The sequence below is a fragment of the Anomaloglossus baeobatrachus genome, chromosome 10, assembly GCF_048569485.1.
Source record: "Anomaloglossus baeobatrachus isolate aAnoBae1 chromosome 10, aAnoBae1.hap1, whole genome shotgun sequence".
Lineage (NCBI taxonomy): Eukaryota > Metazoa > Chordata > Amphibia > Anura > Aromobatidae > Anomaloglossus > Anomaloglossus baeobatrachus.
The window spans coordinates 19014109-19029248 of record NC_134362.1 but is presented as its reverse complement, the minus strand read 5'-3'; the positions used below and the strand labels follow the sequence as shown (position 1 = coordinate 19029248).

The 15140-nt window shown below is 46.7% G+C and overlaps 1 protein-coding gene across 1 annotated transcript in view; it reads right to left on the bottom strand.

Annotated features, from left to right (window-relative positions):
• Positions 1-14630, bottom strand: part of LDLRAD3 (low density lipoprotein receptor class A domain containing 3) — a 175865-nt gene extending 161235 nt beyond the window's left edge. The window contains exon 1 of the mRNA XM_075327057.1: positions 14432-14630. Within this exon, the coding sequence (XP_075183172.1) occupies positions 14432-14534 (103 nt within the window). The 5' untranslated portion in view covers positions 14535-14630. The remainder of the gene's footprint in view (positions 1-14431) is intronic.
• Between the last annotated feature and the right edge of the window lie 510 nt (positions 14631-15140).

Genomic DNA, 15140 nt, shown 5'->3' with positions numbered 1-15140 from the left:
ACCTTGATTACATAGGGCAATGTGCCGATGGCAGCGCACCTTGCTTACATAGGGCAATGTGCCGATGGCAGCACACCTTGATTACATAGGGCAATGTGCCGATGGCAGCGCACCTTGCTTACATAGGGCAATGTGCCGATGGCAGCGCACCTTGCTTACATAGGGCAATGTGCCGATGGCAGCACACCTTGCTTACATAGGGTGATGTGCCGATGGCAGCCCACCTTGCTTACATAGAGCGATATGCTGATGGAAACAATGGTTTAATGGCCAACATAAACGGACAAATAGGAGTTTTGCTCATTCACACTCTAATAGGTGACATGTTTATGCGGGGCTGTGATCGGGCACATTCATTTTTAGGAACGCTTGTTTGCTGATTATTGGACCGTTTGTCAACAGCATGGACTGTTTATAAGGTAACCAAGTGCGGACAAGTCAAAAACTAGGGTTTAGACAAGAAAAAAATGTCTATTTCTTCTGTCTGCAAGAGACAGGTACATCTTACAACAATGTCTGAAAGATGCTTTGTTCACCGCCTGCCATGCAGCGCAATTTCCTTCCCGGGGGGGACGGGATTCAGACAGTTTCCATGTAAGAATCAGGTTACATGGAAGAAACCGAACAGCAGCGATGACGGCTCCTTCATGGGCTGGAGGTCGACAGTGACTGACACTAAACACACCGGAGTGAATTATTGTTACATTGTTATTACAGGACAACGAGTCAGTACACGAATGAGAAACCTGCTGCAGCCGGGGAAGAGACTGCGCCAGCCCTGGAAAACCCCGCGCCACAAAGAGTAGGCGTATCGGACTACAAGTCTCAGCAAGCTCAAGGCTTGTTCTTTGCTAGAACAAACATAGATGGAACAATATAGAAAAGCAAATAGTATCTGCAGAATCCTTCATTGTCTAGATCGGTGAGGATCATAAAGATCTAAAGGATCCTTCATTGTCTGGATCGGTGAGGGTCACAGAGGTCTGAAGGAGGGTCACAGAGGTGTGAAGGATCCTTCATTGTCTGGATCGGTGAGAGTCACAGAGGTGTGAAGGATCCTTCATTGTCTGGATCGGTGAGAGTCACAGAGGTCAGAAGGATCCTTCATTGTCTGGATCGGTGAGAGTCACAGAGGTCAGAAGGATCCTTCATTGTCTGGATCGGTGAGGGTCACAGAGGTCTGAAGGAGGGTCACAGAGGTGTGAAGGATCCTTCATTGTCTGGATCGGTGAGGGTCACAGAGGTCAGAAGGATCCTTCATTGTCTGGATCGGTGAGGGTCACAAAGGTGTGAAGGATCCTTCATTGTCTGGATCGGTGAGGGTCATAAAGGTGTGAAGGATCCTTCATTGTCTGGATCAGTGAGGGTCACAAAGGTGTGAAGGATCCTTCATTGTCTGGATCAGTGAGGGTCACAGATCTGGAGGATCCTTAATGTCTAGATCGGTGGTCACATAGGTTGGACCCCCGCAACCATTAAGTGATGGCACAGCTTAGTAACAAGTTAAGATGGGAGGACCTCTTTAGAAGGAAACTGCCAGCGCAATATGACTGTTCAAACCAAGCACAGGTACTTGGTGCACCCTTGGTCTGGCAAAAAAGATCAGTGTCCCTTCCTACATAATTACGTGGGGAACAAATAACAAGATATACAACAAGTAACATATGTTGCATTTGACTCTCATCCCATCTACTTTTCTGCATCCATCTCTTCCTTGATTGACAGCTCTGCTCCATCGGAGGTAGAGAAGGGCAGAGATAGAGGGAAAACAAAAAGGTGGGAATTGATTCAAATAAAATATTATTCCTTTTTTTCCAGCTCTTATCTCTCACCCTATTCGATTGTTATCAAGTAGGTAAGAAGGGGCACTGATCCATTTGGCCACACCAAGGGTGCACCGAGCACCTGAGCTTTGTTTGTGCAGTTGTCCCATGCACAGACAAAACCATGTTTTGGTCAGTGAGATTACCAGGAAAGGTATCAAATGTTTATTTTATCCAAACACTGCCACCACTACCATCCTCCGCTGCTCCATTTCTTTCAAAAGCAGCATTTTTTTGGCTATAATTTTGATGGCAAAGTCTTCTATTTGCAAATTACCAGCCTGCAGATACAGAGGCAGAGACGCAGTTTCCAAAATGTTAGCTTGGCTTGCACTAACCCCACCCTATGTGCTTTGCCTGAAGTCCCTCAGGACAGAGTATGTTACCCTGAGTGTTTCTGAAATCCCAAACTTGAGACATTGACGTCTAACTGAAGAGCAAGAACACTCGGCTGCACTGTGCAAGAGCTGGAACGGTGAACGTGCGGTATCTGCAAAGGGTTTGGCATGAGACACCCTGCCCTCCGAAGTTTTGCAGATTTCTAAAGTAAAGTATTTGGTTTCATCAAATCAAGTTCTTTCACACATCCGGTTTGAGCCCTGCGGCTCAATCCGGCTGTGAAACCTATGCAACGGTTGCGGCGAAAACACCGCATCCTTTGCATAAGTTTTTACATGCGGCCCGTCCGTTTTTTTCCGGTTGCGGCACGCTACTGAGCATGCGCAGTGGAAAAAAACGCATGCGGTGACCGGATGCGTTTTTTCCGCATCGCGCCGCATCCGGCGTCCATAAGCATGCATTGAAAAATGCGCCGCAGCGGCCGGATGCGGCGCGATGCGGGTTTTTTTGCCGGCGCAAAAAACGTTGCAGGGAACGTTCTATCCGGCCGCGGCATCGGCTAAATCTGCCGCATGCGGCAAAAACCAGACCGAACGCAAGCCCCTGCGGCACAATACGGCACTAATGTAAGTCTATGCAAAAAAACCCGCAACCGGCGGCAAAAAAAAAAACAGTTGCGTTTTTTCTGCAGAATGCCGTATTGTGCCGCAGAGCAAAAACCGGATGTGTGAAAGTAGCCTTAGGCTGCTTTCACACCTCCGGTTTCTGCAATGCGGCACAATCCGGCACTTTGCAGGAAAATCGCAACCGTTTTTTTTTTGCTGCCGGTTGCGTTTTTTCTGCATAGACTTTAATTAGTGCCGCATTGTGCCGCAAGACCTTGCGTTCCATCCGTTTTTTGCCGCATGCGGCAGTTTTAGCCGATGCGGCGGCCGGATAGAACGTTGCCTGGCACGTTTTTTCGTGCTGCAAAAAAAACCGCATTGCGCCGCATTCGGCCGATGCGGTGCATTTTTCAAAGCATGCCTATGGCGGCCGGATGCGGCAATAACCGCATCCGGCCGCCGCATGCGGTTTTTGCCACTGCGCATGCTCAGTAGCATGCCGCAAGCGGCAAAAACCGGACTGGCCGCAAAGGAAAAACTTATGCAAAGGATGCGGTGTTTTCACCGCATCCGTTGCATAGCTTGCACAGCCGGATTGAGCCGCAGAGCTCAAGCCGGATGTGTGAAAGTAGCCTAATCTATGCTACATTTTTTTGCAATTATTGGCAAACCCCTAGAGAGGCTGCACTTGCCTTACATGAAGGCTATGAGCCTGATCTGGGCACTTCTTTCCTAAATGCTTGGACTGACCCGCTCTGCTTATGTCACACCGTGCCCTGATTTATTTTTGTGTCCAAACAAGTCGTGATCTTTCCCCAAATGATTCCAGATCACTGAATGTGAGGGAAAGGTTGCATGCATTTTGCGAGGACCATTATTTGCACAGGAGAAGTGATGACAGGTGTAAAGCGTCAGGCGTCTGTCTCGTGCGCTTTGCACAGTCGGTATTTTACCTGCCGGGTCACATTCTGTACGACGTTAAGTCCTAAAATCACAAACGCCCAGAAATTTTCAGTATAATCTCACATATCGGTGTCTGCCACAGACTGGACTGCGGGTGCAGAATTTGGGGCACTGCCTGCTGGATTCACCAGATGGGCACATTTTTGCAAACTTTAGGATCCAACTGGACAAAGATTTATTCATCTTGACCTGTGACCCCTATATTCAGTGCAGTCCACAGTACTTTCTATATCAATGTTTCATAGGACTTAGCAGTGGCCTAGATTTGATTATAAAAAAGGCTTGTGCCGTATGTATTCCTATTAATTCATCCTAAAATTAAAAAGTAAATTACAGCTCCATCTTTATAAGGCCCCAAAGGTCCAAGCGTCATTTGTTCTGACATAGTTTCCTAATTCCAGGGTACATTAGGATAAAGCCAGCAGTTTAGATCCCCTCCACATAAAGAAGTCCTAGAATGAAGAGACCATTACAAAGAGGACCAGAGTCTGATAGACGCGACCGTTCCATGTATTGTATGGACAGCCATTTATTTGACTGTATAATACAAACATCCGATGGCCGCTGCAGGGAAAAAGCACAGCCAGACACCACTTTCAGTCGATCTCCATAGTAATCAACTGATCGCTGGACCAGCTTCTAATTACAGAGTTTGATCCCCTAGGATCTTTCAGACAGTGAGACGATTCCGTTTGGTCCCTGAAACCCTTATTTGAATTCATACGAGTCCAGTGGGTGGTCCTTCTCCATGATTGACAAGGAAGGGCACGGCTTGGCAGGAAAGGGGTGTATCTTAAAGTGCACCAATCTCCAGGATTTTCCTATATAACCTAAAGCCAGTGCTATACTGGCACTATCAGGCTGATTCTATACATACCTTTAGTTGTCAGCTAGGATGTATAGGTTTTGAAAATCAAGCAAGTAAAGTTTATGAATTGAGCAGCTTTTTGAATGACAGCAGCTGCTGATCAGCTGATAGCTGGGGTGGGTATTCATAGTGATTCCCGACCCCCTGCATGTCTGTCCTCCCCCTGTTAGTAAAACGTTTCTATAATAGAATTAGCATAAATAACTGCCTAGAAGGACCTGTGTCGATGTCATACCAATGTGACCAGAAGGGGCGGGGCCTCGGCCAACTTAGCTGATACCAGGAAGCAACATTTTTTCTGTTGGCTGAGGCCCCGCCCCTTCTGGTCACATGGGTATGACATCAGCACAGGTCCTTCTAGTCACTTAGTAAAACAATTCTATAATAGAATTAGCATAAATAAAAGGGGAGGATGGATAGGCAGAGGGGCGGAATACATTATGAATGCCCACCCCAGCTATCAGCTGATCGGCAGCTGCTGTCATTCAAAAAGCTGCTGATTTTACCAACTTTACTTGCTTGTGTTTCAAAACCTATACATCCTAGCTGACAACTAAAGGTATTTATAGAATCAGCCTGATACTGCCAGTATAGCCCTGGCTTTAGGTTATATAGGAAAATCCTGGTGATTTGTGCGCTATAACAGTCATCACCATGTGCAATGATTTTGGAGCAAATTTCTGGTACAAAGTAAACCAACTAATAGATGGTGTAGAGTAGACTATATGTGTGACTAGGGTTGCAAAACTTGTGTTTCCGGGGGGCCACATGCAGCCCACAATGCAATTCTGTGTGGCCCCCAACCATCTGGTCACAGAGATGATTCTCTGCGTGTGCATGCATAAACGTAGTTTCCATATATGAGGAAAAAGAAGCGTTCTGCGAATGGGACCCCTTGAGCCCTGTTTATATGAGGTTCAGGTGGCCATCAGTGTATTTAGAGCTCTCCATTGTAGTTTATAGCATTTGAGTTTACAATGCGGAGATCCACAAGAGCCCATGGCCTTCTCCCTTCTGGAGCACTAACTATGGGAACCTCAATTCTTCCCATAGGCACATAGTCCACTTTCTGGACTCTTAGGGTACGTGCCCACGATCCAGATGTGCTGCGTCCTGGATGCAGCATGTCCTCTCCTGCGGGCCGTGAATGATCTCCGCAGGAGACCAAAGCTGCCCGTGGCCATGATCAGGGTTTGGGCCGCTGCGGTCTTTCGCTTTGCAAAAAAATAGTTGCAGCTCTGCAGCAATAAATTGACATGCTGTGGCTTGGGCTGCACCGCATGTCAATTTAGACTGCTTTCACACATCCGTTTTTTTGCTGAGCGGCACAATATGGCGCTTTGCAGAAAAATCGCAACCGTTTTTTTTTTTGCAGCCGGTTGCGTTTTTTCCGCATAGACTTGCATTTGCGCCGTATAGTGCCGCATGGCCTTGCGTTGCGTCTGGTTTTTGCCGGATGCGGCATATTTAGACGATGCGGCGGCCGGATGGAACGTTGCCTGGCACGTTTTTTTTGTGCGGCGAAAAAAAACGCATCGCGCCGGATCCGGTGCGATGCGGCTCTATTTACAATGTAAGCCTATGGACGCCGGATGCGGCATCCTGCGGCAAAAACCGCATCCAGCCACCGGATGCGGGGTTTTTTGCACTGCGCATGCTTAGTATCAAGCCGCATCCGTCAAAAAAACATTATTATTATATAAGTGTGTACTGTCCAAGAATTAGAAAATATTGATAAATATAGAATTTTGTTGCAAAGTAAACCACACCATTTCCTAAAAGGTGCACCCATTTGTGAATTTAGGAACAAAGTCTCTAAACACATAAAAAGTCTAAAACTTCATGCAACTATAATTGCCAAATTTTGACCCATTTCTCAAGGTCTAAGTGCAAATACATGCAGAAATCTGCCCCAAAGAGAAATAAAAAGCTCTCTGTAGTTTTATATCATCAGGGCAAGTGCACGGTTCATCTAGAATTTCAAGTGACTCATTGAACCAACAAATGTTATCAACCAGTGTACTCAACATATTGGGGATTCTGATTAATCATGCTTACACTAAGGATGTCACATGTATACTACAGAACATGTAATATGGTATATGAGAAATGTACTAATAAAAATGTGTATATATCATCTCAGTGGTTGATACCTTTTAATGGCTAACTGAAAAGATGGTAATAATTGCAAGCTTTCGAGACTACTCAGGTCTCTTCATCAGGCATGGTATAACACAAAATCTGAAGAGTCACGTATTTATACACAAGTCCTGTTGTGTATAAATACGTGACTCTTGTGTATAAATACGTGACTCTTCAGATTTTGTGTTATACCATGCCTGATGAAGAGACCTGAGTAGTCTCGAAAGCTTGCAATTATTACCATCTTTTCAGTTAGCCATTAAAAGGTATCAACCACTGAGGACTCTCTGTTCTTTTAAACAATTTTTTTATCTCTACTGGCTAACACGGTACAAAGATATATTTTACTTGTATATATCATCTCACAGTCACAGAGTAGCCGCATCACCCCCCACCCCACGACGGATCTGTAAACCTTGCTTGCTCTGAGTTTTACGGCGGCAGCAAAATTGGTTGCAAAGTAGAAATGGCTGCAGATCAATAACCAAAGACGATTTACAGAGACAAGCGGGGGCGAGGGTCCGGCCGCTCGCTGGCCTGTATCACGATGAGACTCCTCGGTAGGACGGAGCAGGGAGGAAGCGAAAAGCAAATAATCTCAGGGATTAAAACAAACCGATGTCCAATGGCTGGATCCCGGGATAATCCCTAATACTGACATAGTGACGGCTGCTGTAATACAACATATTGTCCGGCTTTATACGGACGTCACCAATATTAAATCTTACTACTTACACAATAATATAACATGGCAGAAAGCAGGCACGGCTGCGGGGAGCTGGCAATTAGGTTAGATGGGCAGAGGTGGACTTTAAACTTTCAAATAGGATTATAAAGCCATGATTATCAAAGCAAGTACACCAGGCTCATCCGGTCTAAGATTTCTGACGTCCGTGTTTTAGGTACGTGACATCCGTTTTTAACACGGATGTTACACGTACCCATGTTACCCTATTGTGTACTCACACGGCTGTGTTTTCACGTGGACCGTGTGGCCCCTCTATTTCACAGGGAGACGTGTCCGTTTTTTCTCCGGCAGCACGGGTGTCACACGGAGCGCACACTGATGTGATCCGTGTGACATCAGTGTGACACGGACCGGAGAAAACATGGGTTTTTAAATAAAAAGATTTTCCATATCCCATGATGCTGTCTCCGACTCTGCTGCCTCCCGCTCCTGACCTCCGCTCATTATTTTCATTGATTATTCACTGCACTGAGCAGCTGGGAGCAGGGGCATCACGGCGACAGCGCTGGAGACAGCACAGCCAAGGACAGTATCGCTGGGGACATCGCTAGTGACAGGTGAGTATCCTGCCAGCATTGTGTGTGCAGGGACGTCCAGGAGGTCATCGGATTTCCCAATGAACTCTGATGACCTCCTGATGACACCAACTGCACTACAGCAAGTGTCACGATGGTGACTTCTAGGGGTTCATAAGAGTTCATTGGGAACTCCGATGACCCCCTGGATGTCACTGCACAAAGTGCTGTATACTCATCTGTCACCGGCGATGCTGTCCCCGCGATGCTCCGGCTTCCAGATCCTCGGGCAATGAATATTCATGAGCATAATAAGCGGGGGTCAGAAGCAGGAGGCAGCATCGCTGGATACAGGGAAATATAGAACATCTTTTCATTGCAGAGACACATGTTTTACCCGGTACGTGTCACACGTATGCAAACACAGATGACACACGTGTGACCATAACCATGCGTGTGACTGGTACCTGATTAAACATGGACGTCTGAAACCGGCCTAACAATTTATGCCATTTATATTATGAAATGTAGTCACACATCCGCTTTAAATAACGGATCCTTTCGTTTTCTGGGGAGATGCGCAGCTGACAGGTGTCTGGTGGTGACTTTCTCCCCTTGCCTTCGTGTAACGCTGCGTTCTCATCCAAGAGAATGGGTTTGATTACTTAAACAACACTGATCAAACGCCGATCCGATTCTGTCAGACAAGAGAATCAGAGCACAGGTGAGAGGATGGAGAATAACATTTCTCCATCTTCTTCATACAGATGTCATCCAAGCGCAGTCGAATGAATTCCATGCACCTATATACGCAGATCAGTGCGCATGATCCAGTTTGCTGACACTCACAATTTGTGCTGCCGGCATAAGAAAAAAAAAAAAAAGGGCTGATCGGTACTGCCCCATAGAATAGACATTAGTCCGAGGACTAAATCCATTATCAGAGAGCACGCGTCTGAGTTATACGCTCGTGTGACCGCAGCCTATATGCGGGGGTCAGGAGAGAGATTAGGCAGCCGATCCATCGATTTCACCCTCACACAGACACTTGGAAAATTTACAATCTCCCTATGAAAGTTAAACTGGAGAAAAAAAAAAAATTAAACCTGCAAACTATAGTACAAGCCATAGCTGCACAATCATTTGACACTTTACCTTGACCACTGCTTAAGCCATTTACTAGAAAATAGGCAAAGTTTAGCAGCAGAACGACTAGTCTACTATCACATGACAAGAGTACTGTAATGTATGCCGGAAAACAGATATACATTGTATCCCATGTATGAGTCAAGATGCACAAATTGGCAGCGTGTCTCCTGACCCAAACTAAATAGGCTCAAAGGACTATATGAGGCTGTCCGGCGACCGAGGAGGGTCCTGGCATCGGGGTCTGTATTCGTACATCTGAATACAGCATTTTAGGGGCACAGATGGTTGCACCAAATTTATTAAAAGACTTGTGGGCAGACTTGATAACTTTCACCCTCATCTAAACGAGCCTATTAATGAACATACAGTGGAACCTTGGATTACGAGCATAATTGGTTCCGGGAGTGTGCTCTTAAACCAAGTTATTCTTATATCAAAGTGAATGTTCCCATAGGAAATAATTGAAACGCAGACAATTCGTTCCACAGCCCAAAAATATCTACTGTATTTATACAAACTTATTACAGTAATATAAAATAATGTACTCTATGTACATAAAATTATTACAGTACTAATACAAAATACTGTACAGTACAGTAAAAACATAAAGCTAATTAAACTGTACTTTAGCTTACAATAAAATGATTGGTGTGGGAGATACAGTATAAGCAATGTGCTGCACTGGTTAGCCGAAAGAAAGTACAATACTATATCCACAAATGCAAATTGATAGATATGCTATATAGTATACTAGCTGTACTACTCGGCTTCGCCCGGGTTAAGAACTGTTGTTATTAACAACAAAATAGAACGTATTAACAAAAATGTATTCTGCACACAAAAAAAAACACAAAACAAATAGATAGAAATGTAATTATTAAAAGTCAAAATCTAAGCTAATAGAAGCATTTCACAACATATATTTCAACACCACAGATATTCCACACAGATTTAACTAAATTGGCCAAGTAATGTGCTCCGTCTGTCTCTTTCCAGGTCTGTCTCTTTCCCTATCTGCCTGTCTCTGTCTGTCTCTTTCCTTGTCTGTCTATATTTCTCTGTCTCTTTCCCCGTCTGTCTCTATCAAGGTCTGTGTTTTTCCCCATCTATCTCTGTCTGTCTCTCTGGTTGTCTCCTCCTTCCCCGTCTGCCTGTCTCTTTCCCCGCCTGTCTCTATCCGTCTCCCCACCGACATCTTATTACCTCACATATAAGCTTCTTATACTGTGAATGTCTTTTGTTCCTACAGCAACCAATCACAGCTCCTACTAATAACCTGTAGTTCCAGGCTCCATTTACTTTAATGGAGCCATGTTTTTTGGAGAGTAACTGTAAAGCGCGGGGATACATTTTCCTGTCAAAATGTCTACGATGTTCCCTGGGTCACATGAGGTGTCTGTGCAAAATTTCGTGATTGTAAATGCGTCGGTGCGGATACACTTTTCGTTTCACTTTTTCCCCATTATGTAGATGGGGGCAAAATTGATTGGTAAATTGGAACACGCGGGGTTAAAATTTCGCCTCACAACATAGCCTATGACGCTCTCGGGGTCCAGACGTGTGAGTGTGCAAAATTTTGTGGCTGTAGCTGCGACGGTGCAGATGCCGATCCCGGACACACACACACACACACACACACACACACACACACACATACACACACACACACACACTTATATATTCGATACTGTACCATACACTGGTATACTGTATACAGTATACTGTACATATGGACAGAGCGTTACCTCCAGACCGGCTCAGAGCGCGGTGAAAGGACAGAACCAGGCGTATCCAAGGTGAATATTTGCTCTTCTTGAAAATCATTGCTCTTAAACCAAGTTACACATTTGTATAAAGCTTTGCTTGTCTTGCAAAACGCTCTCAAACCAAGTTACTCTTAAACCAAGGTTCCACTGTATTTCTATTCTATCAGTTTTGGCCCGAAAATACAGGCATCTGAATAAGTCCTTATAATAATTGGCAAGGAAACAAAGTGCATAAATAAATAGTGAAACTATATAAACGGTATCAGTGGGTGGCTATAGTTTGGGGGGAGTTGCTTTAGGACATTAGATAGATATATTGTTAATATAATGTATACTCCTCACTTGCACTAAAAGGATGCAATGAGGGCGTCACAGCGACTATTGCAGAGCTTTACCTAGTCTAGCCTAACTAGAAACACAAATATTCTCGTCTATTTGTAAACATTCAATACAATACAATACATTCAATACAATTTGCTTCTTGCACCTCTCAGAAGCTTTTGTTGTATCGGATTGTTTGAATCCAGGTGCAGAGACCCCTCCACAATCCAAATGTTTGGGAATTAGTTTGGAGGTGACATCGATACATTTTATTTGAGGCATTCCCCTCACAGAAGATTGCATACACTGGACACAATTGTATCAGGTTTAGCTTCTGGATGTACAAGCAAGAAATTGTTTTTCGTTCACTGACTACAAGCAAAAAAAAAAAAAAAATAAATCATGACAATACTTAAAAGTGGCTTAAAGTTTCATTTCTATCTACAGAGAGAATGGGATGGCATAAATGGCGAAAGAATAAATATTGGATAAAAAGTGACACAAAACTCAATATTATAACTTGACGTTCATTAGGAGTCACTCTCAGACAGAAGCTGCGGTCAGGGTTTTTCAGGGTTGGACAGGGGTGGTCAGGGTTGGTCACGGGTGGTCAGGGTTGGTCACGGGTGGTCAGGGGTGCCGTCTCCATATCTTTGCTTCCCTTTTCTTGCCTGAAACTATTACACATGGTATAGTTCTATAGCAAATTAAAGTATTTCACCAACTGAAATGCCCCCTCCCCCGTAGCCAGATGTGCTAATAATGCAGGGTCTAACCCACAGCCCAGGGAGGGAAAATGTGTAGGACCCCCCCCCCCCCTCCCCAGTGTAATACAGAGGGTAGCAACGAGGAGACACCCCTCCCACCCGTGTAAAGGAGAGTGGGGGCAACAAGGAGACCCCCCCCCCCAGTGTAATGGAGGGGGGAATGAGGAGGCACCGTCCCCCAGTGTAATCGAGAGGTGGCAACGAGGAGACCCCCTCCAGTGTAACGGAGGGGGGGCAACAAGTGAACCCCCCAATGTAATGGAGGGGGGAGTAGGGAGACCCCCAGTGCAAATGAGAGGGGCAAGGAAAATACCCCAGTCTAATGGAGGGGGGGGACGAGGAGAGCACCCAAATTAATGGAGGGGGAAACAAGGAGACACCCCAATATAATGGAATAGAGGGACCGAAGAGACACCTCAGTGTTATGGATAGGGGGTGGACAAGGAGACCCCCAGTGTAAAGCCCAAGGAAATAAGCATATACCTCAAATACCATATATAAAACAAATAAAAAAAATAAAAATAAAAACAGGTCAAAATAATATATTTATATAAGAAGGAGATGTCTTCCTTATATTAATAGGTTGAAAAAAAGACCAAGGTTCATCTAGTTCAACTTTCAATCATAAAGTGGACATCCCAAAATATAGAGCATGGTGCAAACCATTATCAGCTGTTACAAAACTACAACTCCCAGCATGCCCTGCCATAACTCCATGCAGCTTTTTCTAACATATGCATGTTATGGGGCATCAGCAGAGATTATATGCACATAGTACAAGGAGGTGAGGGGGGTGGGGGTCTACTTCATCCTGAGGAGGGATTGTGTTTTCTTGGAGGGTTCTTTCCTTTTCCTAGGGTGAGTGTTCTGATGTGTAAGCAGAAAGTCAAATATCCCCTCAAAAAAACAACAACACTTATTTAAGCCACCATGATAGCAGTATGGACCTTAAAGGACAGAAGTAACCCCAAAATACAACCCCGGGGCCAAACAGCGGCCCCCGAAAACGCAACCCCTGGGCCAGGCAGGCGCCCCAATACGCAACCCCTGGGCCAGGCAGGCGCCCCAATACGCAACCCCTGGGCCAGGCAGGCGCCCCAAAACGCAACGCCTGGGCGAGAGACAGGCGCCCCAAAACGCAACGCCTGGGCGAGAGACAGGCGCCCCAAAACGCAACGCCTGGGCGAGAGACAGGCGCCCCAAAACGCAACGCCTGGGCGAGAGACAGGCGCCCCAAAACGCAACGCCTGGGCGAGAGACAGGCGCCCCAAAACACAACGCCTGGGCGAGAGACAGGCGCCCCAAAACACAACGCCTGGGCGAGAGACAGGCGCCCCAAAACACAACGCCTGGGCGAGAGACAGGCGCCCCAAAACACAACGCCTGGGCGAGAGACAGGCGCCCCAAAACACAACGCCTGGGCGAGAGACAGGCGCCCCAAAACACAACGCCTGGGCGAGAGACAGGCACCCCAAAACACAACGCCTGGGCGAGAGACAGGCACCCCAAAACACAACGCCTGGGCGAGAGACAGGCACCCCAAAACACAACGCCTGGGCGAGAGACAGGCACCCCAAAACACAACGCCTGGGCGAGAGACAGGCACCCCAAAACACAACGCCTGGGCGAGAGACAGGCACCCCAAAACACAACGCCTGGGCGAGAGACAGGCACCCCAAAACACAACGCCTGGGCGAGAGACAGGCACCCCAAAACACAACGCCTGGGCGAGAGACAGGCACCCCAAAACACAACGCCTGGGCGAGAGACAGGCACCCCAAAACACAACGCCTGGGCGAGAGACAGGCACCCCAAAACACAACGCCTGGGCGAGAGACAGGTACCCCAAAACACAACACCTGGGCGAGAGACAGGTACCCCAAAACACAACGCCTGGGCGAGAGACAGGTACCCCAAAACACAACGCCGGGGCGAGAGACAGGTACCCCAAAACACAACGCCTGGGCGAGAGACAGGTACAAACACAATGACTGGGAGAGACAGGTGCCCCAAAAATACAACCCCTGGGTCAGACAGCCACCCCAAAATACAACGACAGGCACTCTAAAATACCCATCTCTCAAAATCTGTAAGGAACAAGCGTTACCTCCCTAATCTGACCCTGAATTAGGAAGAAACCCCCAAATTCCAGACCTCGGAGCAGCCAGGAATACTATAGGAATGAAGTCTCCAGATGTAAACACAGCACAGCGCCCCCTATGTAACCAGACGGACACTGCACCCCCTATATGTACATAAAGGACGCCAGTGATGGGGGGCAGGGTCTGTGGGGGCCACACTGGACAATAACACACAGGAGGGGCTCCCAGGAGCACGTGACACAGGTGGGAGGGGTGAGATGCAAAAGTAAGTGCCCCCCTTCCTGTCATGGACGCCCCCCTCTCGCCCCATAGTGTTTACTCACCCACTGAGCCCAACATGAGACACAGGAGCCACATGTCCCGGAATGCGGGGGCGGCCCGGCCTCTCCTGGGGGGCGCACACCCCCCGGGCACCGCTGCAGCCATTCAGCAGAGCCGCAGCCCGGGACTCATCGTGCCCGTCCCCTGGAAGCGGATCCCCCGAGTGACACGGCCAGTGTGTGCGCGAGCCGGACATGCGCAGTGAGGCGGCTCCCGTACCCAGCGCCGGCCGCACCATGTGATGCACCCGTAACCTACATCTATAGCAACACTCCTAGGCTGCATAGCAACCAATCAGAGCGCGGCTTTCATTTTCAAACCTGCTCAACGGAAATAAAACGCGAATTCTGATTGGTTGCTCTGGGCAACGGAGAGGCCTAGCCTCATATAAAAGCCTAAAATAAATTAATTCTGGCCACTAAAGTCAGGTTACACTGTAGATGAGGGCAACTCTCATATTTGTGCCTTTGTTTCTCTTTTCCACCTCAAAAGACCTTATTTATTTGCAGGATGAGTTGTAGTTTTTAATGTCACCGTTTCCTTTTACCACCGATTGAAAAAATGCAATACCGCCATTTATTTTGGGGTTTTGCTTTTATGGCGCTTATTTTAGGGTGATACTGACCCGGTGATAAGCTTCTCCCGGTCAGTACGATCGCGGTGATACCAAACGTGTGTCTTTTTTTGTATTACTATTATTATTATTATTTT